The sequence below is a fragment of the Vombatus ursinus genome, unplaced genomic scaffold (assembly GCF_900497805.2).
Source record: "Vombatus ursinus unplaced genomic scaffold, bare-nosed wombat genome assembly UNPS02012515.1, whole genome shotgun sequence".
Classification (NCBI taxonomy): Eukaryota; Metazoa; Chordata; class Mammalia; order Diprotodontia; family Vombatidae; genus Vombatus; species Vombatus ursinus.
In genome coordinates, this window is record NW_020952293.1 from 2,003,811 (window position 1) to 2,030,754 (window position 26,944).

A 26,944-nucleotide genomic window follows, 5' to 3' on the forward strand; every position below is an offset into this window, starting at 1 on the left:
ATTATGTTTTGGATATGTTGAATTTGAGAAACCTTTGAGAGATCCAGTTAGAAATATCCAGCAGAGAGCATTCATAATATAGGAACAGAGATAAGGAGAGCATTTAGGGCTTGATATGTAGAGTTGGGCATCCTCTTTATAGAGATAATAATCAATTAAGCCAGTGGAAGTAGATGAGACCACCAAAGGAGAGGAGAGAGACAGAGACAGAGAGAGACAGAGAGACAGAGAGAAGAACAAAAAGTCCAGGACAAAGCTTAATGGGCAACAGGAAAAGAATAGTCCAGCAGAAGAGTCAGCAAAGACAGGTGAGTTAGACCTAGGAAGAGTACCAGAAGAGAGAAGTGTTACAGCCAAGAGAGGAGAGAGGATCCAGGAAGAGAGGGTGATTAATGGTGTCACAAACTGCCACAAAGTAAAAAAGGCTGAGGACAGACAAAAGGCCATTGACCTTAGTACTAGGCGGCACAGCGAATAGAGGGTTAGGCTTGGAGGCGGGAAGACCTGAGTTCAGATCTTGGATCAAACACTTACTAGTAATGTAACCTTGGGTAAGTCACTTAGCTTATCTGAGATTCAGTTTCCTCAACTATAAAATGGGGATGAAAATAAGAGCACCTACTTGATAAAGTTGTTATAAGTATGATGTGAGATAGCATATATTAAGCGCTTTGCAAACCTTAAAGTGTTATATAAATGCTAGCTATTATTATTATTGTTTTTAGTATTATTATCATCAGCAGCATCATTATTATTGTTATAGTTAAAAGATCATTGGTGACCTTACAGAAAGCAGCTTTGGTCAAACTTTGGGGTCAAGAAACAAGACCATGAGAGATTTGGAAGTGAGGTGACTGCGAGTATAAATAGTCCTTTCTAGGAGTTTGGAAGTGAGAAGAGAGGGGCAGCTAGGTGACGAAGTAGAAAGAGCACTGGCCCTGGAGTCAGGAGGATCTGAGTTCAAATCTGGCCTCAGACACATGATACTCACTAGCTGTGTGATGCTGGGCAAGTCACTTAACCCCAATTGCCTCACTCAAAAAGAAAAAAAAGATTAAGAAGTGAGAAGAAGTATAGCATGATAGCTTGAAGGAATGACAAAGTCAAGGTAAAATTTTTTTTAAAGGATGCTTTTTAAGCAGAGGGGAAGAGGCTAAATTTAGGGCAAGAACAAAGATGAGAGGCAGTGGGGAATGATGACGGGGTAAGTTCCTGAAAGAGATGGAAAGTGATGGAAAAAAAAAACAAAAACAAATGGAGAAGTCAAGGAGAAAGCCCACTTCTTCATTATCTGAAAGAATGTGGGATGATAGAGAATGAGTGAGGTGTAGAGTGGAGGATAAAAAGGGAGGTCATGACAGAGGGCCTCTGTTTTTTTAAGTGAAGTAGGAGGTGAGCACATCTGCTGAGAGAAAGGGATAAAGAAATGGTGCAGAAAGTCTGAAGCCAGAGAAGATTTGGAATAGCCGTTGTGGAAAGAGTGACAGAGAATCAAAAATGAAATAATGAAAGGATTGTCATATGCCAATAAATGCCCAGTGGAGATTAGATAACATAAATCTGTAGTAAACCCAGTCAGTACACTTGCATGACTTCCTCAATACGTTCCGCAGTAGATGAGTAGGAATAGAGAAGGTGGCTAGGGCCACCCAAGGGTGGGTTTAATAAGGTGACCAGTGATAGGATGGGAGGGTAAAGGATTCAAAGGCAGCTGATAGCATGTGGCTGAATTGTTCTACCAGAAGGTCAAGATTGTGAATGAAGAGATGGGAATCACAGCAGGGTAACGGAAGCAAGAGAACACAGAGGGGCAAAGGGGCAGAGGACGTGATGAGGATGAGGAATGGGTTTTGCAAGACGGAGGCAGAATGAGAGATTAAAGGAAAGGAGGTTTGGGTTGGAGAGAGGAATGTCAGAACTGTGAATGACAGAAGTGAAAGGTATGATTGATGGTCAAAGCAAAGGGTTTGGATGAGGTGGAATGAAAATGGAGAGCATGGGAGTTTAGAAAGTTGGTGGAGGCCAACATGTTTGAGAGGACGTCAGTGTGTGTATTGAAGTCCCTAAGTATGAAGGAAGAGGTGAGAGGCAAAGAGAAGCCAGATACAGAACTCCTTGAGAAAGGAGAGACCGTGACCTAGACATCATAGGACAGGTAACCACAACAAGGAATGAATTTCAAAGGAAATTTGATGAGTGATGGTGGTAAAGGGATAGTCTGAAATGGGAGAGGGTTGTGAGAAGTATGCCTACTCCTCTCAGCCCAGTGTTTGGAAACATGAAAGAAACAACAGCCAGTATTGGAGAGGTTAGCCAAAGGTTCAGGGTCTTCTGGAAAGAGCCAGGTTTCCCACAGTGCAGATAAATGGAAAGAGTGTGCAGTGAAGAGACTCAGGGCAGAACAGGGATTCTAGAGTGGAAATGTTCTAGGCAGAACAGAGGGTGAGATGAACTGTGGGAGGGTAGGGATGAGATGGAATTATGATAAGAACATTAGTGGATATTCCAATACTTTTGACTTTGCTGCCTTTCTTCTCTCTATATATGGCTTCTTTCAATGGCTTTGTCTTAAAATCAAAGATCTCTTAAATAAACAGAGGCCATGCTGCCCTTCACATTCTCTCTCCTCTCTTTTCTCTCTTCTCTTCTCTTCTCTTCTCTCTCTCTCTCTTTCTCTTTCTCTCTCATATATACATACATCTATAACTGAACTATAATTATACAATTGAACATATATTCACAGGTCTGGCTGTATTCTTGCATTGCAACATATCTTTCTATATTTCCTTTCATTCTTCATATCTAACATTTCTATGGCACCATAGCATTTGCTGTCATTCAATTATTTTTCAGTCTTGTCCTCTTTCTGACCCCATTTGGGTTTGTTTTTTGTTTTTTGTTTCTTTGGCAAAGATAGTGAAGTGGTTTGCCATTTCCTTCTCCAGCTCATTTTAAAGATGAGGAAACTGAGGTAAACAGGGTTAAGTGACTTGTCCAAGGTCACACAATAAGTGTCTGAGGCCAGATTTGAACTTGAGAAGATGTCTTCCTGACTCCAGGCCTGGCACTCTATCCACTAAGTGATCTAGCTGCCCCACAATAGTATTCCATTCCATTAATATATGATAATTTATTCAGTCCTCCTTTAATCACTGGACATGTAGGCTGTTTCCAGTTTTTTTTGCTTTTATAAATAAACTAATATTTCTGTAGGTAGATCCTGAATGTTTTTCCAACTTTTGCAATTCTAATTTTTTTAGTTTGCAGTTCTAGCTGCTCTTCCCTGTGTATAATTCCATTTTCTACTACTTTGGGTATTATTGAACACGCCTACAGATTTTCAAGGTTTTCTCTTATATTCATCAGAATTGTCATCTTCTAGGGCAGCTAGGTGGCGCAGTGGATAGAGCATCGGCCCTGAAGTCAGGAGGACCTGAGTTCAAATTTGGCCTCAGACCAACACTTGACACTTAATAGCTGTGTGGCCCAGTATCTTAGCTTCAGAAAATCAAGGTGGTCTCCAAAGCCATGTCACACCCCAGCTCTTCCCCTGGGCTATCTCTAAAACAACTGGAAACAACACTCTCTGGTCCTAGATACGATGACTTTCCTTCTCCACAGGACCCCTAATCTGGCTCCTGGAGCTCAAGGCCTAGTGGTGAACGTGAAAGGGAGAAGCCTCTTACCATATTGCCATTTTGATCTGAACGAATCTGACTACATCAGCAACCACAGGCGCAATCCAGACTTAACAGGTCCAAATGGCGCACCTCTGGATCCCAACACAAGAGTGATTGAGTTTGCCTCCGTGGGTGTGGGAGCAAAGAATATCCTGTGAGTTGATGTATTTATTCATTGATCATGTCTACATAAGGCATTTCTTCCCAAGGGCTCAGCAGAAGGCCTCCTCTTCGAGGCAGGTAGTGCCACAGTAGATGAGGTTGGGTAGGTGCCAAAGACTTCCTTGTTTGGCTATACAAAACCCTTGTGAGAGCTGAGTATTAGAACGCCAAGCCTCTGACAGTCAGTCAACAAACATTTATTAAGCGCCAACTATCTGCCAGGAACTGATGGGACGAAGAAAGGTCAAAGACTATCCCTGTCCTTGAGAAGCTCACAATCTAATGGGGGAGGAAGCCCACAAATAAATATGTCTAAAACAAGTGATATGCAGGACAAATTGGATGCGTAACCACCTGCAAGGCACATTGAGCCCAAAATGTAGCTCTGGCCTCAATGTTTGTCCAAAGGCCAGAAGGCATCAAGCCACTTAAGACTCTTAAGTAGACAGAACATGCGTTTCCACATAAACCCACCATTTATTTCTGTCTGACTCTGGTTCATTGGAACAGAGACTTGCTATTAAAATGATCAATGAGTCCTTGACCTATTGGTTTTGAAAGTTAAATTCTCCTTTTTTTTTGTAAACTCCTGGACAGGACCTTCACCATTATGAACCCTACCAACAGTCCCTATTCCTACCGGTGGGTCTCAGAAGAAACTGAGAATCTCCAGAACCCTTCGCCCTTTCTATGCCTGACCGAGGAAGGCTTAATCCAACCAGAGAAAAAAGCTGAGGTGAGTGGGGATGGAGGCGCTATGCTGAGGGCTCAGGTCAAACCAGATTTCCCAGTACATCTCATCTCTAAAGGCCTTCTTGGAGTAAGAGGGATTCCAGGGAAAAGTGGAGAAAGTCCTCCCTTCCTCCCTTCCTTCCTTCCTTCCTTCCTTCCTTCCTTCCTTCCTTCATTCATTCATTCATTCATCCAATGGATATTTGTGGAACATACACACCAGTAAGCATTCAGTATCCCCTTTCAAAGCTGTGTTAGGTACTAAAGAGCATACAAATTGGATACACTCCACCTTCACAGACCTTTCCATCTAATATCTTAAGGAGTTTTCTCCCAAAATATTAAAGCTATTCTTTGGGTTAGTGTGGCTGTAACTACAAATAAGAAAAGAAACCGTGTTACTAAAGAAATCTCTCTGGGAACCGAATGACTCTCATATTGGCACAACACCAGGACCTTATGTGCTTAGTAAATGTTGTTTGAATGGATAGACCAGGGATTCTAAACCTTCTTTCATGTCCTGGTTCAGTCTGGTGAAGCCCATAGACCCCTACTCAGAATAGTGTTTTTAAATGCATAAATAAGACACATAGGATCACAAAGGTAACCAATTATATTAAAATAAAGATGTCATTTTTTCCATCCAAATTAACAGAATACCCCCTGACTCTATCTATGGGTCCTTGGGCATCTATGGATCCTAAGTTCAGAATGCCTGGGATGGATGGATGGATGAATGAATAAGTGAAAATCAGAAGGGGTATAGAGCAAGTTCCCACCAAGGTCATCTAGAATCAAATCCAAAGCATCCCTAAATGTTTGGGTCTATTTTTCAAGTGAAAAATTCAAGAGTAAGGTTTTGGGGGTGTTGGGAGGGGGGCTGTTTTGGTTTTTTAGCTTCCAAATCTGTTGTGTAGTCAATATTTACAGGGTATTTGCCAAAGGATACAGATGATGAGTAAGGTGCCATTTCAGTTTTACTAGGAAGCAGCATCTTCTTAGAGACAACTAGTTGTCATAGTGGTTAAAGCACCAGGCTTGGCATTAAGAAGACAATTCAAATGTGGTGGCATCAGACACTTACTAGCTTGTGTGACCTGGGCAAGTCACTTAACATCTGTCTGCCTCGGTTCCTTCCACTGTAAAGTGGGAATAATAACAACACCTCCCTTCTAGGGCTGTTATGAGGATCAAATGAAATAAGATGGCACATAGTAGGCACTTAATAAAATGTTTAGGACAGCTAGATGGCACAGTGGGTATTGCTAGACCTTGAGTCAGGAAGATTCATCTTACTGAATCCAGATCTGGCTTCAGACACTCACTAGTTGTGTGACCCTGGGCAAGTCACTTAACTCTGTTTGTCTCAATTTCCTCATCTGTAAAATGAGCTGGAGAAGGAAATGACAAACGACTCCAGTATCTTTGCCAAGAAAACCCCCAATGGGGTCATGAAGAGTTGGACATGACTCAATAACAGTGAAAAATATTTGTTTCCTTCTTCCACAATGCTGGCACCCTGACAGAGATGTCGGACAGCTGAAAAACTCCACTCCCCCATCCCAGGGTCATGTTCAATCATCACTAGCAGAGCCTTTGAGAGAACACGGGCTGCCCTCTAGCACCCCTCTCCTTCAACAGTTCATGAGGCACTGCCAGAGCTTATGTATTTCAGTTAGTCTTGTGAAATGTCTAACACAATGCCACTTTATATATAGCATTTTGGTAGTGGTGACATTTCCTTAGCAATGAGCAAACAAGGTCATTTAAAATGCACTGAAATCCTTCAAGGCACAAGCAGGCTGTAAAATGACAGGGTCTCTTACAAGTCTTCTCAATCCTCTTTCTAGATCTCATTCCAGTTCACTCCTCATCATTTGGATATCATGGAATCATTCTGGACTTTCCTAATCCCTGAACACAACATCTCGGTCCCTTTCCTTCTGGTAGGCAAAGCCATAGACCCTTTGATATCTCTGGATGTGCCTCACCTCGCCTTCAGCTCTATCCTGATGGGTAAGGACACACTGAATCTAGAAATAGCAGTAACTATTACTATCTGCCCTGGACCCCACTCCCTTTTTTAGAAGTTGGTTCAGTTCTGGTTATGGAACCCCAGAATGGGATGGGCTATCGCCTACACAGGCTGTCAATGAAATCAAACAATCCACCTTTCACAAAACCATTTCTCCCCCCAAGCCCAGGACCGTGCTTGGCCCATAATAATTAAGTGCTAATGAATGCTTGTTGACTAATCATCAGTCTTCTGGGATCAAGGTTTCACCCCACCCCATCTCGAAAAAAGAAGCTTACTGTTTGCAGTGACTGACTGCCTTTCTTTCTTTTAATTTTTAGGCAATTGGTGTTAAGTGACTTGCCCAGGGTCACCCAGCTAGTAAGTGTCAAGTGTTTGGTCTGAGGCCAGATTTGAACTCAGGTCTTCCTGACTTCAGGGCCGATGCTCTATCCACTTCGCCACCTAACTGCCCCCTGCTTTTCTTTATTAATCAAAAGGTGACATAGAGTCTTCCCCAAGGTGTTTATAAACAACACTTGATCTTATGTCAGAGGCAGCTAGATGGCAGAGCAGATAGAGCACTGGACCTAGAGTCAGGAAATCCTGAATTCAAATCCCACTTCAGACACTACCTGTATGACCCTGAGCAAGTCACTTAATCTCTTCCTGCCTCAATTTCCTCTACTGTAAAATGGGGATAATAATAGCACCTAACTACTTGGGTTGTTGTGGGGATCAAATGAGATGACATTTGTAAAGCACTTAGCACAGTGCCTGGTACATGGTAGGTGCTTAATAAATGTTTGTTTCCTTCCTACCGTATGTTGGCCGAGCCAGACGATGGCTGTCAGAATTCTATATTTAGTTCATCTGATCCATGTTGTAGCTATAAGGTCATTCTTCTGTCCCGTGCCTCTGGACCTGCTATGTATAATTCTGCTCTAAAGCTTGCCATGGGACCAAATCAAAACTTGGAAAAACCCCTTCAAGCCAGGGCCCTGACTTGATAAGCCCAATAAGTGCTTATCAGAAAAATAAGGATCATTCTGTACACCACGATTTTACACAGCAGCTTCAATGATCGGCTCAGATTTTCACATGCTGAGGCAAATCCTTTCCTCTTTCAGTATTTCTGTGCTGCATTTTACTTTGTTATTTACTGAAAGTCCCATATAATGTCTTTATTTCTATGATAACTTACTTATAATTTGCATGTTATTCAGTTAATCTAAAAATTAATATTTAAGTAAGGTCATTGTTATACTTTTGAAAATACACCAAAAAGAACAGAAGGAATTCAGAGGGAAGCACAGACAAGCAGGACAGTTTTTTTTTTAATTTAACATTTTTTCCCCAATTATGTATAAAACTAATTTTTTACATTCATTTATTAAAATTTTAAGTTCCAAATTCTCTCCTTCTCTTCCTCCCCTACTCTTCATTGAGAAGTAAAGAAACTTGATATAAATATGTGTAGTCATGCAAAACATATTTCCATATTAGTCATGTTGTGAAAGAAAACACAGACCAAAAGAGAAAAAAACACCATGAAAAAAATGAAAAATAGTATGATTCAACCTGCATTCAGACTCCATCAATTCTTTCTCTGGAAGTAGATAACATTTTTCATCATAAGCCCTTCAGAATTATCTTAGATCATTGTATTCCTGAGAATAGCTAAGTCATTCATAGATGATCATCGTACAATATTGCTGTTACTGTATACAATGTTCTCTTGGTTCTGCTAATTTCACTTTATATCAGTTCATATAAGTCCTTCCAGGTTTTTTCTGAGAGCACTCTACTCATCATGTCTTAGAGCATAATGGTATTCCATCACAATTATATACCACAACTGGTTCAGTCATCCACCAATTGATGGGTATCCCCTTAGTATTCAATTCTTTGCCACCACAAAAAGAGCTGTTATAGGGGGCAGCTAGGTGGCGCAGTGGATAGAGAACCTGAGTTCAAATCCAGCCTCAGACCAAACACTTGACACTTATTAGCTGTGTGACCCTGGGCAAGTCACTTAACCCCAATTGCCTGAAAAAAAGAAAAAAAAACCTGCTATAAATATTTTTGTACATATAGGTCCTTTTCCTTTTCGGTTTTTGTTTTTATGTCTTTGGCATACAAACTACTAGTAGTAATGCTGAGTTAAATGGTATGCATGATTTTGTAGCCTTTTGGGCATAGTTCCAAATTGCTCTCCACAATGGTTGGATCAGTCACAACTCCACCAGCAGTACATTAGGGTCTCAATTTCCCCACCTCTCCTCCAATATTTGTCATTTTCCTTTTCTGTCATATTAGCCTATCTGGTACATGTGGGATAGTAGCTCAGAGTTTTTTAAATTTTCATTTCTCTAACCAATAGTGATTTAGAACATGTTTTCATATGGCTATAGATAGCTTTAACTTCTTCATCTGAAAACTGCCTATTCATATCCTTTGACCATTTATCAATTGGGAAATGATTTGTATTTTTGTAAATTTGACCTATTTCTCTATGTATCTGAAAAATGAGGCCTTCATCAGAGGAATTTGCTGTAAAGATTTTTTCACTGTTATAATAACTATGTATTTCCCTCCACCCAATTTTTCCTCCTATTTATCCTACTCTCTCCTTTCACCCTGCCCATCTTCAAAGGGATTTGCTAAGACAAATTTTTATATTTCTCAGATAAAGGTTTTGTATCTCAAATCTATAAAAAACTTTGTCAAATGTATAATAATACAAGTCATTCCTCAATGTATAAATGGCCAAAGGATATAAATAGGCAATTTTTATGAAGAAACCAAAACTATATATAGTCATATAAAAAATGCTCGAAATCACTATTGATTAGAGAAAACAACTCTAAGATATCAAAAGACACCTATCAGATTGGCTAAAATGATACCAGGGGAAAGTAACAAATGTTGGAGGAGATATGGAAAAATTGGGACATTAATACACTGTTGATAGAACTGTGAACTGATCCAACTATTTTGGAGTGCAATCTGGAATTATCCCCAAAGAGTTATAAAACTATGTAGACTCTTTGGCCCAGCAATATCACTATTAGGTTTGTTTCCCAAGGTGATAAGGAAAAAAGGAAAAGAATGTATATTTTCTAATATATTTATAGCAGCTATCTTTGTGGTGGCAAAAAACTGGAAATGGAGGGAATGCCCATCAACTGGGAAATGGCTAAACAAGTTGTGGTATATGACTGCGATGGAATACTACTGTGCTGTAAGAAACGATGAGCTGGTGGATTTTAGAATAAGACAAGGACTTGTATGGAGAACAAAATGAGGAGAATCAAGAGAATGTTATATACGGTAACAGCAATATTTTTATAAGAAAAACTTTGAATGACTAAGTCATTTTGAATAAGTCATATTATTACAAATACTTAAATCAATGACAAAGGACCTATGAAGGAAGATGCTATCCACATCCAGAGAAAGGGCTGATAAATAGAAGTATGTATAATATGGTTTTACATATATGTATATATATATACACATACATATATTTACATGTGTGTATATATGTGTTTGTGTGTGTGTATATGTATATGTATATGTATATATACATACATATATATGCATTTTTGTGTCCAATGGTAGCCTTCTCTAGGGCAGGGTGGGGAGAGAGGGAGAAAAAAATTAAAGCACAGCAGAGAACAAAAGAAAACTTAGAAGGAAGCACAGAAAAGCAGGATAGCTTTGAAAATGATGCATAGTATTCATTAATTTATCAAAAAAGGTAAACAGTATAAAGTGGAAATTCATGGTTTTGAATTGAATCCTCTTTTTATGTTGTGCCGTGTACATGGAAATGTTTTCTTTTTTCTTTTTGTATTTAAGTTCAAAATTAATTTTAAAAAAACTTTAAAAATTTTTTTAATGTTTTGCTTTTGAGTACTGCCTCCCCCAATCTCCCCTCCATTCTATCAGCCCCCTCTCCTTTTATTCCCTTCCTCTCCTACTTTCTTTTAGGGTAAGATAGATTTCTATACCCAACTGAGTCTGTGTGTTATTCCTGCTTTGAGCCAATTCTAAAGAGAGTAAAGTTCAAGCAAGCCCCCTACCTCCCTCATCTTTTCCTCCACCATAAGAGCTTGTTTACCCTATTCTACCTCTCCCTTCCCCCTCTCCCAGTGCTTTCCTCTTTTTTCACCTCTTAATTTTATTTTTTTAGATATTGTCCCATCATATTCAACTCATACCAATACCCTCTTTCTATGTTTACTCCTTCTCCTGCCCTAATAATGAGAAAGTGCTTAGGAGTTACAAGCATCATCTTCCCATGTAGGAATGTAAAACAGTTTAACCTTATTGAGTCTCTTATGACTTCCTTTCCTTGTTAACCTTTTTATGTTTTTCTTGAGTCTTGTATTTGAAAGTCAAATTTTCTATTAAGCTCTGGTCTTTTTATCAGGAAGCCTTGAAAGTCCTCTATTTCATTGAATAAACATTTTTTCTACTGAAAGATTATGCTCAGTTTTTCTGGGTAGGTGATTCTTGGTTGTAATCCTAGCTCCTTTGCCCTCTGGAATATAATATTCTAGGCCTCTGCTTCTTCAGTGTGGAAGCTGCTAAATCATGTGTGATCCTGACTGAAACCATGATGTTCTGGCTGCTTGCAATATCTTCTCCTTAACTTGGGAGCTGTGGAATTTGGTTATAATATTCCTGGAAGTTTTCATTTTGAGATCTCTTTCAGGAGGTGATTGGTAAATTCTTTCAAATCCTATTTTACCCTCTGGTTCTATAATATCAGGATAGTGTTCCTTGATAATTTCTTAAAAGATGATGTCTAGGCTCTTTTTTTGATCATGGTTTCAGCTAGTCTAATAATTCTTAAATTGTCTCTCGTGGATCTATTTTCCAGGTCAGTTGTTTTTCCAATGAAATATTTCACGTTTTCTTCTATTTTTTTTCATTCTTTTGGTTTTATTTTATTGTTTCTTGATGTCTCATGGAGTCATTAGCTTTTACTTGCCAAATTCTAATTTTTAAGGAATTGTTTTCTTCAGTGAACTTTTGCATCTCCTTTTCCATTTGGCCAATTCTACTTTTTAAAGAGTTCTTTTCTTCAGTGACTTTTTGTACATCTTTTTACATGTGGCCAATTCTGCTTTTTGAGTAGTTCTCTTCAGCAGATTTTTGTACCTCTTTTAACATTTGGCCTAGTCTGTTTTTAAGTTGTTATTTTCTTTTTGTGCTTCCTTTTTTTTCCTTTGTGTTGACTCTTTTTTCATGATTTTCTTACAACACTCTTATTTCTTTTCCCAATTTTTCCTCTACCTCTCTTATTTAATTTTAAAAATCCTTTTTGAGCTCTTCCAGGAATTCTTTTTGGACCTGAGGCCAATTCACATTTTTCTTTTGAGGCATTGGATGTAGCAGTTTTGACTTTGTTGTCTTCTTCTGAGTTTGTATTTTTATCTTCCCTGTCACCAAAGTAAGTTTCTATGGTCAGGTTCCTTTTTGTTGTTTGCTCATTTTCCAGCCCATTTCTTGACTTTTAACTTTATGGTAAAATTAGGCTCTGTTCCCAGAATGGAGGAGGCACTGTCTCAAGCTTCAAGTTTTTTGTGTAGTTATTTTCAGAGCTAGTTCTGGGGTCTGTAAGTTTTCAGTTCTTCCAAGGTAATAGGATATAAGGAGAGGTGTGTTTGCTACTCTCCTGGCCTGTGCTCCGGTCTATGAGCAACCACAAGCACTCTTTTCTACCCTGGAATTGAAACGAGGGTCCCTGCCCCACTGTGGCCACAAGCTTTTATGTACTAGTCTTCTTCCTAGCTCTGGAACCGAGACCCAGGACTATGACTCAAATCTGCATATGGAAAATGCAACAGAGTCCTGTACCCAGTGCCAGAAAAGGGACCCCAGTAATCTCCATCCCTGAGTGCCACCACCCAGAGAGTCAGCATTGATTGAATAGAGTCTAATTGACCAGGGAACTGGAAGATGACCTCCAACTTGTCTGGGTGGTTTCTTCTCAGGACATGAAGCCCGAGAGACAGTACACATGATTAACAATGAAGAGCAAGACTTTAATTTTGCATTTGAAGACAGTTCCTGCTATTCTGAAGGCTACATTAATAACCTCATTGTGAAGCCTATGGAAGGCATGATCCCCGCAATGTCCAGGTGAGCAAGGGAAGAGGGGAGGCCTCTAGCTACTTATTATTGCTCACCTTTGAAATGGTCAGATGACCATGTTGAACCCTGCTGGGATAGTTACAGATTCTCTCCTACCTGCTGATCAGTCATTATACTCCTTACGTTGGTACAAATTCCCACTGGCCATGATCTTGTTTAGTTCAGAGAGAAGTTAAAGTGTGTGTGTGTGTGTGCGCACGCGCGCACGCACGTGCGGTGTGTGTGTGCATGTCTGTGTGTCTGTGTTGGGGTGGGGGAAGAATGATGACTACAGATGCTGATAGCTTCTGTTATTTTAATAAAAGAATCAGTGTAGAGTCTTCTGGTTTGGGAGTCAGAAGCTCTGAATTCTAATCCCAACTTTGTTGCTCTCTCTGTGACCTTGTAAAGCTTCCTTTGTCCTCTCCTTTTGCCCTTAGCTTCTTTATTTAGTAATTTAACAAATATTTATTAACACCCATTATGTGCAAGTTATAGTGCTGAATGCTGAAGAAACAAAGATAAAAGCAAAGCAGTCCCCACCAAAAATAATACTAATAATAACTAATATTTATGTAGCATTTGAAAGTTGTACAAAAGTACTTTAAATGTATTATCTCATTTGATCCCCATAATAACTCTTTGAGATAGATGCTATCATCATTCTCATTTTACTGATTAGGCTTCCTTGCCCAGGGTTACACAGCTATTAATTTGGGAGGAAGAATTTGAACTCAGGTCTCCTAAGTACGCTATCCACTACACCACCAAGCCTGTGAGGGTGAATGAGGAGAGGAGAGGGGATATAATATGTAGACAAATATAATTTGAGGTAAAGGTAAATCGAGGAGGAAAAGGACACTAACCATCAGGAAGGAGCTGAACCATTCTGATTGGTAGAGATGAGGAGGGAGGGAATGCCAGGTATAAGGGGCAGCTTGTACCAGTCAGCAGAGGCAAGAAAGCTAAATTGCAGCATTAAGTTCAGGAAATAGACATCAGTCCAGGTTGCCTGGAGTGTCAGATTTGCAACATTTAACATGGCAGAAAAAATAGGACACAGATTATTGAGGACTGAAAACTAAGTCAAGCTAAGGAGTTTAGATTTTATCCTAGATCCTATACAGAAGGGTTTTTCAATTCAGCAATGACATGATCAGACTTGTGCCTTGGAGAGATGATTTTGCAGAGATTTGAGAGACATTGGCATCTCCCAAATGCAGATGGTATAAATATGGAACTTAAATATTTAGGAGTAGATGAGATCACCAAGGGAAAGTGTATACATATACGAGGTTTCAAAAGCCAACCTTTAAACTGAACTGATACTTTTTAAAGACACCTTGCACATATACACTTTCCCTTGATAATCTCATCTACTCCTACAGGTTTAAGGGTGGGAAGAAAGGAATGAGAGAGGAAGGGAATGAAGAAAGGAGAAAGGAAGGAAGAAAAAGGGAAGGGAAGGAGGAACAAAGGAAGGAAGGGAGAGAGGGAAGGAGGGAAGAAGGGAGGGAGGGAAAAGAGAAGGAAGAAAGGAAAGGAGAGAGAGAGAGAGAGGGAGGGAAGGAGGAAGGAAGGATCCCTGAGGAGGACTAATGCCAAGAGGACAGAAGATGGATGATGATCCAGCAAAAGAGACTGAGGAGCGGTCAAGTAGGTAGGAGGAGAACCAAGAGAAAGCAGTGTGGGCTGGAAGATAGAGGAGGAAGAAAGAGTGTCCAAAAATGGAGGGGAAAGTGGGAGGACAGTATCAAAAGCTGCATAGAGGTCAAAGAAGATGAGACTAAGAAAAAATTTCACAATTCAAAGATCGTCAGTCATCTTGAACAAAGCTGTTTCCATCCAGTGGTCAAGTTAGAAGCCTGATCAGTAGAGAGCGAGAAGGGAATTAGATGTAAGGAAGTAGAGACAGCAGGTGTAGATGATTCTTTCTGAGAGGTTGGCACAAGGGGGTGGGAAGCAGATGAAGACAGTAACCTGAGAGGATAGCAGGGTCAAGTGAAGATTTTTTTAAGGATGACCTGAATATATTTGTAGGCATTGGGGAAGAGGCCAGCGTATACTGGAGCCAGCTCCAACTGGCTCACAAGAGCAGACGTTAAATATTCAGTGTGAGCATTTATACCTCAGAAATCTGCAAACACTACAAATCAGGGCTGATTTCTTTAAAATTTACTGGCTTCTTTAGAAAATTGTCAAGACTTAAGAAAGCGATGGATAAAATATTAGTAATGTAGATTAAACATAAAAGTATGTTGGGCAAGCTTTTTTTCTGGAGAGCCAGTTGTTAAATATTTACCAACAACCCTTGGAAAGAAGCCAATCAATAGTTACAAAGAAGAGAGGGATGGGAAACGACTGATGGGCTAAATTCCTAGAGGCTGTGGGAATGGCTGAGATCAAGGGCACAAATAGGACTGTCCTTGGCAAGCCACAAGTCCACTTTTTCAGAGATTAAAGTAGAAGAAAAGACTATGGATTCTGAGACATGAAGGAGGAGTAACTAGGGAGCTTGTTTTGGAGGACTGGGATTTTCTCTGGAGGACATCTGCTGAGAGAGATGGGTATGGGAGTGGAGCTTCAGAAGAAGAAAGGTTTGCAATGGCTGCTGAGGGAAGGGAGATGGAGAAAAGAAGAGCTCAAGAATAAAGGTGAGTTTGTCAAGAACAGAAGTGGGTTCCAGAAGCAACAATGGAAAGGAGAGCCAGGCTTCCATAAGTAGGTAGAATGAAGGTCTTCACCAAGACCATTTCCTTCTACCTTCAAAAACAGCAAAAGCATGTGTCAAATGAAGCAATGTATCCTATGAAATCCTCATGGGTGGAAAAACTGCACAGGGCTCCATTGTTCTGCCTACCCATTCACACACCCTCTGATCTCTACCAGCACTGAGGATTCCCTCCTGAAGCCTGAGAGCTCTAAGAGGTTGCTCCCACCTCCTGGTTTCCTATCAACCCGGGACCCAAGGGCTGACTCAGAGCTTCATATATGAGGGACTCCAACAGTTACAGAAGAAAGAGACATTTGGATGTAATAATACATAGAGCCAACTTTACCAGCCCATTTTTTGGCATCAACTCTACCAGAACCCTCCCAATCTTCAATACGGGGATATTTATAAGTTAAAACTTTATAGAAGGGATTGGTGGAGAGACTGAGGGAATGAGTGAGCATGGTGCAATTAAGAGATAAAATTTCAAATAAAAAGAATAATTCTATCACCTCAGGAAGGGAAGAAGGAAGGAAGGAAGGGAGAGAGGAAGGAAGGAAGATAGGGAGGGAGGAAGGAAGGAAAGAAGAGAGAAATGAAGGGAAAAGAGAAGGAAAGAAGGAAGGGAGGGAGGGAGGGACAGAGGGAGGGAGGAGAGAAGGGAGGGAGGGAAGGAGGAAGGATCCCTGAGAAGGACTAATGCCAAGGGGACAGAAGGTGGATGATGATCCAACAAAAGAGACTGAGGAGCAGTCAAGTACGTAGGAGGAGAACCAAGAGAAAGCAGTGTGGGAAGCAGATGCCACCATAGGAAGAGCTGGAACCAGCTCAACCTGGCTTATGAGAGTCTGCTGATAAATTATCAGAGTGAACATTCATCTCCTTGAAAATCAGCTTGTAAATAGAACTTACAAGTACTTGTAAATAGAACTTACAAGTACTTGTAAATAGAACTTACAAGTACTTGTAAATAGAACCCCAGAAAAGAGAATGGGTTGGTCACAAGGGTGCCAAGAGTGTCTGGAAGGTTTAATTAGAGAAATGAAGGAAGAAAAGAAGAGTTAAATTAGAACTCATGAAGTAAAACTCGAAAGGATAGTGAATGGCATAGAACAGAATCTGGAGGACCTTAGCAAAATAGTAGACACCTTAGGGAAAAGTAATAAAGGAAAAAAAATAACAAAAAATCAGTGGTACATACAAGAAATATTAGAGCACAGTCAAAAGACGGCAAAATCGAAACTATACTATCAAAAGGCGATGACATGGAAAATAGGACATGGAAAAGAACCACTGGACTCAGGGACAGCTAAATGGCACAGTGGATAGAGAACCAGCCCTAGATTCAGGAAGACCTGAGTTCAAATCTGGCCTCAGACCAAACGATTGACACTTACTAGCTGTGTGACCCTGGGCAAGTCACTTAACCCCAATTGCCTTTAAAAAAAAAAGAAAAAAGAATCACTGGACTACCAAAGTAAATTTCACATGAGCATTGGAGCCAGAGGACAAAATAAAAATAGAATCCACAACTACTACCAGAAGGAAATCCCAAATTTAACACACTAATAATATGAATGTCAAACTCCAGGTCTCTCAGGTCAAAGAAAAAATATTGAAAGTGGCCAGAAAAAGACAGGCCACATAATAATAAACCCAATCAGAATCACAAGGAACTCTGCATCTAACATACTCAAAAAAGGAGATGATTAGAATATGACATACCAAAAAGAAATAAATCTGCACCCAAGAATATGCTTATTAAAAAAAACTGAGCATAATCCAACAGGGAAAAAAAAAGATTTTTAACAGAATCAGTGCCTTCAAAGCATTCCTGTTGAATGATCAAAGAATTCTAGACAGATAAAACAAGTCTGAACAATTTGAAAAGATTAAGTGTTGATCACGTTTATATCCTGAAAGGGAGAAAAGAAAGTATTGTTCCTTTGAAATCCCAGACCAATGAGAGAATGATTGCCTCCCATGCCTGGAGTACTCTCCCTTCTCCACCCTACCTACTCATCTCCCTTGCTTCCTCTAAGTCCCAACTAAAATCCTTTTTTTTTTTTTACTGGAAGCCTTTCCCAACCTTCTTAATTTTGTTAATTACTTCCTATTTATCCTATATTTACCTTGCTTTGTATATTTTTTGTATGTTTTCTCCTCCATTAGATTATAAGCCCCTTGATGGTAGAGAGCCTTCTTTTTATATCTTTTTGCCTCTTTTACCCTTTTTTTGTATCTCCAGCACTTAGTACAGTGGCTAGCACATAGAAGGTGTTTAACAAATGTTTATTTATTGACTGATTAAACCAAAAGAAACAAGCTCAGAGCTTGGATGGAAGGAAGAGAGGGAGGGATGAAGGGAGGAAGAGAGGGAATGAGGAAGGGAGGAAGCAAAGCGAGAACTTACTGTTTCTTGTTTGTGAGCACTGCAGGAGAAGATTGTCCAAATCTGAAGGTGGGAATCTTACTCATTTGAGCCAGGCAAGGGAAGATAATATGGTCAAATAAATATAGGAAATGACTTTGGTCAGGGAGAGGGATGAAGAGAATTTGAAAAAGAGGTTAGAGTTGAGGAGGTGATAGAGACAGCAAAAATGAACTACAAGTATGAAAGCCTGACTAAAGGCAAAAGAGAAAGAGACAGAGAAACATGGAAATATATAGCAAAAACGGGTCTAGGCAAGCAGAAGAACAAGAGAGGAGAGAAATATAATTAGATTGTTCTAAACAATATAAGCCAAAGATATTTTGTGTTGATCTCATTCCCCTTTTTTCCTTCAACTTTTTCTTCTAAAGAGGGGAATAGTGGGGGAAAGAGAAGAAATATGATTTTGAGATTTAGTGAAAGAAAAAAACAAACACAACTGTGAAGGAGAATGGAAAGAACTTGCCTACAAAATGGAAGAAAGTGGAAGAACAGATCAAAAAGAAAAAACCCAAAAGTGTATAGTTTACAGGAAGGACACTTAAAACATAAAGAGTTAAAATGAGTATTTGGAGTAGAATGTATTATGCTTCAACTGGATCCAAAAAAGCAGTGGTGGTGATTATGATTTCAGGCAATTCAATTATAAAAATAAATATGGGCAACAAATCAGCAGGAAAACTACATTATGCTTAATCTATGCACTTAAAAGAAAAGCTAATTGGATTACCAAAAAATCAACATGGTAAACCAATACCTGATGAAAATATCAACATGCTTTTTTCAGGCTTAGAGAAATCTGAAAAAGAAATCAATAGTAAATCAGTGAAGGATCTAAATGGAATATTTACATGTAGATAGTTTTTTCTAGAACTTTGGCCATGAAGAGAAGAGAATTACAGGCTGAAGGGATGGTAATGAGTATTTGAATGAGTAAGCAGAGGCAAAGAAGAAACAAAATTACTGTTTTGATTTGAAAGAATTACTTAGATGATTACTGAAAGCTAACAAAAATTAATTGAAGCAATAACCAGTAAAATTAGATGCAAAATAAATGCACAAAATCATTAGCTTTCCTATGTAATAGTAGAAAATTAAAGCCAGTGGACGGAAATAGGAAGAAAGAAATCCATTTCAAATAACTATAAGATCCATTTTTTTAAATATCTGATAGTTAACCTTCTAACATATACAAGACATATAAACATAATTACCAAAAAAAAAAATATTTACCAAAATAAAAGAATACTTATTATAGAGCTAGCTATTTATCATTCATGGGCCATGTCAATATTTTTTAAATTTTGTAAATTAAATATTCTGTGCTATAACCAATCAAAATACCAGTGGAAATACCAATACTTTTTGGAACTAAACATAACAATAACAAAATTCATTTGGAGGAACAAAAGGTCAAGAATCTCTAGGGAAATAATTTTTTAAAACAATGAGAATAAAGGGGGCCTAGTATTACTAGATTTCTTGCTATATTATAAAGCAATCATCAAAATTATTTAAGTCTAGTTAAAAATTAGAAAACTAAAGAAAAAGAACAAACTAAATAAGTTAGACCAAGAAGTATCATTAAGAAGAGTTGCAAACATATTATCTGATTAAGAACACAAGTTACAAAGGGAAAAACTGCCTGTTCAACATTAACTGCTAGGAAAACTGGAAAGCAGTTTGGCAGAAATTAGGTTTAGACCAGTATTTTACACCATATATCAAAATAAACTCCAAATGCTTAAGTGACCTTAACAAAAAAGCCTACATCATGAAAAGGTAAACAATACCTTCAATATCTAGAATTTAAGGGGAAATTCATAACCAAACATGGGATGAAAGTGATCATAAAAGATACAAACAATATAACTAGATAAGAAGAAAAACCATAAAGGGAGGGAGGAGTTGGGAAATCATTGCATCAAATAGTTCTGACAAAAGGTCTAATAGTTCTGATAAAGGTCTGATATCAAAAATAAATAGGGAATTAATACAAAAGCCATCCCCCAATAGATTATTGGTCAAGGGATATAAACAGTTATCAAAAGAAGAAAAGCAAATGATCAACAGCCTTATAAAATAATACTCCAAATCACTAAAGAAAAAGAGAAATACAAATTAAAACAACTCTGAGATTTTAGCCCAGACCCGAGAAATGAGCAAAGTTAATAAAAGACTGAAATAATAGATATTAGAGGATCTCTGGGAAGGCAGGCACACTAATATTATACTCCACTGTTGGTGGAGTTGTGAATTGGTTCAAACATTCTAGAAAGCAAGAAATTTGGGACTATGCCAGAAAGTGATTAAACTATCCATACCCTTTGACCCAGAAATACTGCTCCTTGGAACACACCACAAGGTCAACAACAGAGTAAAATTCCCATATGTACCAAAATACTTATAGCAGCATTTTTTTGTGGTAGCAAAGAACTGGGCGGGGGGTGGGGGGGGCCGAGAGACAAATGGATGCCTATGGATTCAGCAATGGCTGGACAAATTTGTTTTCCATTTACCTGGGAAAAGTACCAGCTAAATGTGACTTCCATCCCCTAGGGTTCTGTGATAATGAAGTGTGACATTGATACAGGGAATCACTACCCAAATTCATGAGAGCTAAGGAGTGGGAGGGGAGGGGGCAGAATTCAGAACAGAGATTGGGTTCCCTAGAAGCTAGATGAGATTTACACAAGGTACCAGCTCTGTCTCTACATCCCAAGATAGCAGGAGATAAGGAAAGATGCAGAAGACTTCTGCTCTGCCAGGCATCAGGCCTGGTGTCTGAAGCTCAAGTTGAGACGGCACTAGGCCTTTGTCTGAGATCCCAGTCATTTCAGACCCAAGGCTGCCACCTCTAAGATCAACAGACTGAACTCTCCAACCTCTCCAATTTTCATTGCCCTGATTTATTCTCCTTTTCAGAGCTGAAACATTCCAACGTATCTTCTCTCAATTTTCCTATAAACTTTCATTATTTTCTTGATGTCTTCAGCCTTTTTGGATGCCAAATGCCCAACCCAGATAAACGATCAGAACTTGGACTTTTTCTTGAGATAGCTGATTTGCCTTGCAGCCTGATTCCGACCTGGGATGAGGTAGCAATGTATCTGCCAATCCCCACTGCTCAGGACTTCTGACATGTGGCCAACTTGTTGGTACAGTCAACCAACCTGCAAATTTGTTCTCCAACCAGGCTACCCATCGATATTTACTTCACCCCAAAGTGCGAAGGAGAAGTGAACTTTACTCTCATCTGCCACGTGAAAAGGAAAGCCCAACCTCTGACCTTAAATGTCAAAGCTGAGGGCTACAGTATGAAGGTGGAGATCAAGTGCAAAGAAAGTGACGGTTCCGTGTTCAATTTGAATCCCCTCCAGCCCAACGTCATCAGCTTCTATGAGGTGAGGAGGTGGGGATAAGGACACGGGAATATCCCCATCATTCATTCCCATGGGAGACCTGCCAGAAACCCGTGCTTGTCTAGAACAGGGATATTAACAAAATCAATATGCCCTCTAAAATACTCAAAGGTAGCCCAAAGTGCAGTGTGCTCTCAGAAGACTAAGCCTTTGGGCGGACACTCAACCCAAGTGCCTGAATCTGAAGAATTAATAGACCTACTAGACTATCAGCTAATTAACTCCATATGATAAGGATTGTATGCCCATTTTCATAATTCTCCAGTGTCTCTGGTAAAATATACTAAACATGACCTGCCCTGTCTGTTCAGGCATGTCCATGTGCCATATCATCCCTGAGGGTCTCACCCCAGGGAGAATCCTCACTTCTGAAAAGAGCGCTGAGCCAAGTGTGGCAGCAAGAGAGGATCAGGCTGGTTGATCTCTCAGGCTCAGGACTTCTGTATTACAGTGGGCTAAGCCAATCCAGTGTGCATACTAAGATGAGCATTAATATGGTGAAGCCTGGGGAGCTGGGGGATCACCGGGTTGCCCAACGAGGGGTGAGCTAGTCCATGTCAGAAATACAGCAAGTCAAAGTTCTAGAGCAGATCAAAGCGGGGTTGGGTGGTGAGTAGTCCCTGCACTTCCAACCAAGGAGGACAGAAGGAAGGGATGGAGGGAAGGAGGGAGGAAGGATGGAAGGATGGAAGGAAGGGAAGAAGGAAGGAAGGAGGGAAGGAAGGAAGGAGGGAGGGAAGGAGGGAAGGGTGGGAAGGAAGGAGGAAAGGAATGGAGGGAGGGAGGAAGGGGGAAGGGGAGGAGTGGGAAGAAGAAGGGGAGGGGAAAGGGGAGAGAGAGGGAGAGGAAAGGGGAGGGGAGGGGAGGAGAAAGGGAAATGGAAAGGAATTGAGAAGCAAGAGAATTGGGTTCTGGTTACACCTCTGCTCCTAATTCGCTGGGTGACTTAGGGAATTCACCTGCCCACTCTGGGCCTTGTTTCCTCATCTGTAATAGGTCAAATTTTCACTCTATAAACTTATAGGATTTAGAACTGAAAGGAAACCTAGAGATCAGCTAGACAGCTGCCTCATTTTCCAGAGAAGAAAACTTTGGGGAGGCAGAGAGGCCGAAGGGCATGCACCCTATCACAGAGGCTGCTGTAAGTGCCCGAGCTAGGATCTGAACCCATTTTTTGAAATTCTCAACCCGAGGTTGTGTGGCTTCTTTTCCACTCACCACTGACATTCTATGGTTGAAAAGCAGAACTTCCCAGTCTTTTTTTTCTTTTTGGATGTAGTTATTCTCACATCATGATAGTGTACAAAACACCTCTTTCTGTACCTTAAGCATATCTCCCTTGTTAGAGATTGTTTCATATCCAGAGAATCGGAAAAGAATTCAAGGTTTAGCACTTGGCTTATACCCAAAACTCTGGTTACTGGGAAAAGGTCATTCTGCTGAGAATCTTATTTCCAAGCTGATTGGATTGTAATGATAATAAGAATAAGAATAAGAATAAGAATAAGCAACTTACATTTATATATGTGATAGCTAGGTGGATAGAGCACTGGACCTGGGGTCAGGAAAACCAGAGTTCAAATCTGGCCTCAAACACTTACTAGCTGTGTGACCCTGGGGAAGTCACTTCACCCTGTTTGCCTCAGTTTCCTCATCTATAAAATGAGCCAAAGAAGGAAATGGCAAGCCATACCAGTAACTTTGCCAAGAATAGCGCAAATGAGGTCACGGACACAACTGAAAATAACGAAGTAACAACAAAGCATTTATATAGTGCCTACTGTACACCAGGCACTGCACTAAGTACTTTACAAACATTATTTCATTGGATCTTCACAAATAACCCTGGGAGGTAAGTAGTATTATTATCCCCACTTTACAAATGAGGAAACTGAGGCATGTTAAGTGATTTGTCCAGGGTCTTAGCTAGTAAATGGCTGAGGACGAATTTGAACTCAGGTCCTCCTGACTCCAGGCCCAGCACTCTACCCACCACACCCCCTCCCCAACTGCCTTGTAAATGCAGAACAGCTGGAATCTGCTATTTCTAACATCTGAATGAAATAAAGCCTAGATAATACCAGCGTCCTAGAGACCCATGGCTACCAGAAGGTGGGCTATTAGTATGGAAAGGCATTTAGGGAGGTACACATTTGGATGATACAAGATGTAGCTTCAATTCCCGAAAGAAGGATATGAGCACAAGTGTTTCTCCCACCTTGTCCAGGGTATCTAACCACTGGTGCCCTGGAAGATACCAGAAGCTTCCAACAGCATGTTGCCGGCCTCCCTCCTAGATTCCCTGGGGCCAAAAGCCCCAAGTAGATGAGACAATCAGATGTCCTTAAACAAGGATCTTGTTCTTGCCGGCCAGATGCCATTTCTTGACTCCTTGGCATGGCATGGCACTCAGCTAGGTATTTCTTCACTCAATGTGGCCTCTCGTCTGCGTTCCAGGTAGAAATAAATGAAAGCGTGAAGTGTGAGTTCACCTTGATTAATCTCGGCAAATTCAACTTTAGCGTCCTGTCTGAATTTGATGGTCCCAAAGCCCTGCAGCAATATTTTACTTTCTCGCCCAGTGAGACGGTGGTTGAGGCCGGGCAGAGCGTCCCAGCCTCCCTAGCTTTCTGCCCTCTGAAGAAGTGTTTTGTAAAGGGTGTGGAACTCAGACTCAAGGTAAGATGACTTTGACTTCTCCAGGCTCTGGGATGATTCAGCCCCTCGGTCGCCTACTCAGTTGGCACCTATCATAGACGGTAGACAGAGCTGGACGAGACCGCAGGAACCATCTACTCCAGGCCCCTCGTTTTAAAGATGAGGGGACGGGCCTGGAGAGAGATGCCCAAAGTCACACAGAAGTGGGATTTGAACTCAGACCCTTTGACTCCAATGTTCTTTTCTAGTGTTCCACTCCGATTCTGTAACATACTGGCTCATAGATTGTTATTTATCTTTTGCATGGACTGGTCTTCTTTCTCCAGACAGAACTAAAAGCTGCTTAAAATCAGAGACCATATTTTGCACTTCTTTTAGCCCCTCACAGTGCTTTGCCCAAGGCCTTGACCGTAATAAGAACTCAAGAAATGTTCATTGGTTGGATGCAACCCAGCATCCTAGTCTACAGGTGTTATCTTTTTATGTCAAGAGCAAGTATTGGCAGAAGGGCTCTGAACTAGTGACAAAAATCAGCCCCTCTAAACCTAGGAGCAATGTCAGTCTGTCCCAGAACCAGGTGCAAACCCAACGGGAATGGGCTGCACTGATCTCAGTTGTATTAGGTACCATATTGGGAGCTCTTGGCATCCATCCAGTAAGAGGATCTCCCTGCCTATCTGTGAAGGGTAAAGATGGTGACACCTAATCATCTTTCAGGAGCTCCTGGCGTGCTATCCGGGGGCAACTCCTGTGAATTCATATCATTGTTAGCCACTGCGCAAAACATCGGACGTTATATGTGGTCCAAAGGAAATGCTTGGATCAACCATGAGTCATTCTAACAAATGGAGATACCAACAATAGGTTTAAAAATTCAATTCAGTAAACATTAAGCACCTACCATATGTGCAACGCCCAGCCAAGGTCCTCCCCCAATGCCTTGTCAAGGCATAGAGATAACCCTGGGTTCTCCAAGGATTCATGCTGATGGGGCCCACAATTTGGTGGATCTTGCCAAGCTAAAAAGGCTGAGTTTGTTCCTGTCATCTGAAGGTCAGCCTTGCCATGTTTGGAGAGCCTCATCCAGAAGGCTGGCCGCTGCATGGTAGAACATACTTGTCTACAGTAAATTTGTCTATACAGAGCATTGGCCAGAATGGCATTTTGCCTAGTTATATGTGTGTGTGTGTGTGTGTGTGTGTGTCCCTGAGTCCATCCCTATTTATTCTGTTTCCCACCTAAGATGCTCTTCCTTTTCTAACTTCCTTCTCACAGATCAATTATGGTCCCACATACACCTGCATCCTCATGGGCTCATCAGTGACTCCAGCCATCCAGTTCTCCTTCACCAGGTACAACTTTGGGACCTGCTTCATCTACTTACCCGGGATGCCCACATACAAACAGATCCTTGTCATCACTAACAATGAGGAGAAACCTATCAGGTAACCACACTTCCCAGGGTGAACATGCATGGGTTATTTCTTTATTGACCATTTGGACTCTATTTAGATGAACATCTAGCATGATTAGATGGAAAGGAAATATGAAGGGGGGAAAATCAAACCCTGGTAGGATCAGAGATTCTGGCCTTACTTGGTCTCTTCTATTACTCACTATGTGACTCTGAATTCATCTCCTTTTGTTCAGAATACCCATGTAATTAATGGACATAATTATACCAACACACTGAAAAAGTGCTTTAAAAACTTCTCATTTGCAGACTTTGATGATAATAGAGATTTTAAATGAGTTCCCTTAAGATGATGACTTCTCGGGGCAGCTAGGTGACGCAGTGGATAGAGCACCGGCCCTGGATTCAGGAGGACCCGAGTTCAAATCCGGCCTTAGACACTTAACACTAGCTGTGTGACCCTGGGCAAGTCACTTAACCCCATTGCCTAACCAAATGAAAAAAAAAATGCTTTAAAAAAAAAAAAGATGATGACGTCTCAGTGGATATCCTTCCTCACCAGTATCAGAAATGTGCTATATCAACCTTGCTGATAAATTCAACAAATATTCTGGGTCTGAAAAAATGTTTCTCTAAAATAGGGGACAGAGCTAAGATGGCGGAGTAAAATAAACAGGCCTTTCTCACATTAACTATGAAAATGCATCAAAGTATCATTATTGTCATTGCTAGGACCGCAGTGGTAGTATTGCCACACTCATCAGAAACCTGAAGTGTCATAGGAGAATAGTGAGTCATTACAATGAGTTCTAATTACTCACTTACCTATGGTTTATTTTAGTCCTTTCAGACCTTGCCCTTCTATTGACTTGCCCCACTTATTTAAACCTAGAGACACAGTGTTTAAAGAGGAGTCATCTCTGAGACCCTTTCAAAGGTCTGCAAGGTCAAACTATTTTCATAATCATACTAAGAGGCTTTAATTTCTAACACGGCAAATATTATTGAATATAACCCACATAAACAAAAGCTCTTTGGGGTCCCTAAAAGAGTAAAAATCCTGAGACCCAAATAGGTTAAGAAATGCTAGTCTAGAGATATACAGTCTAATGGTGAAATTTAACTGCCTGGAAATAGAGCATGATGGATAAGATTACCTTCCAAGATCTCCCTTCTAGGTATAGAAAGCTACGCTTATATAAAGAATAATTCCCTAAATATAATGTTACAAAGCTCAGAGATGAGCTATCAAGGTAAATAATGGAATCTCCTTAGAGATCATCATGGAATAACATAATTACAAATCTACTTGAAGAGGGCCAGAATAATTTCTATAAAGAACCCAGAGGTGCCTATTTGAATAAGCTTATGACGAGAGATAATACGGACAGCTAGGTGGCGCAGTGGATAGAGCACCGGCCCTGAAGTCAGGAGGTCCTGAGTTCAAATCCGGCCTCAGACCAAACATTTGACACTTACTAACTGTGTGACCATGGGCAAGTCACTTAACCCCAATTGCCTAAAAAAGAGAGAGAGAGAGAGAGAGAGAGAGAGAGAGAGAGAGAGAGAGA

At 40.3% G+C, this 26,944-nt stretch overlaps 1 protein-coding gene across 1 annotated transcript in view; it reads left to right on the forward strand.

Moving 5' to 3' along the window:
- HYDIN (HYDIN axonemal central pair apparatus protein) overlaps positions 1-26,944 on the forward strand; it is a 470,364-nt gene that overhangs the window by 411,529 nt on the left and 31,891 nt on the right. The window contains exons 70-76 of the mRNA XM_027857914.1: positions 3,622-3,834; positions 4,440-4,578; positions 6,425-6,590; positions 12,597-12,744; positions 21,076-21,283; positions 23,759-23,980; positions 25,235-25,404. Coding sequence (XP_027713715.1) covers positions 3,622-3,834; positions 4,440-4,578; positions 6,425-6,590; positions 12,597-12,744; positions 21,076-21,283; positions 23,759-23,980; positions 25,235-25,404 — 1,266 coding nt within the window. The remainder of the gene's footprint in view (positions 1-3,621; positions 3,835-4,439; positions 4,579-6,424; positions 6,591-12,596; positions 12,745-21,075; positions 21,284-23,758; positions 23,981-25,234; positions 25,405-26,944) is intronic.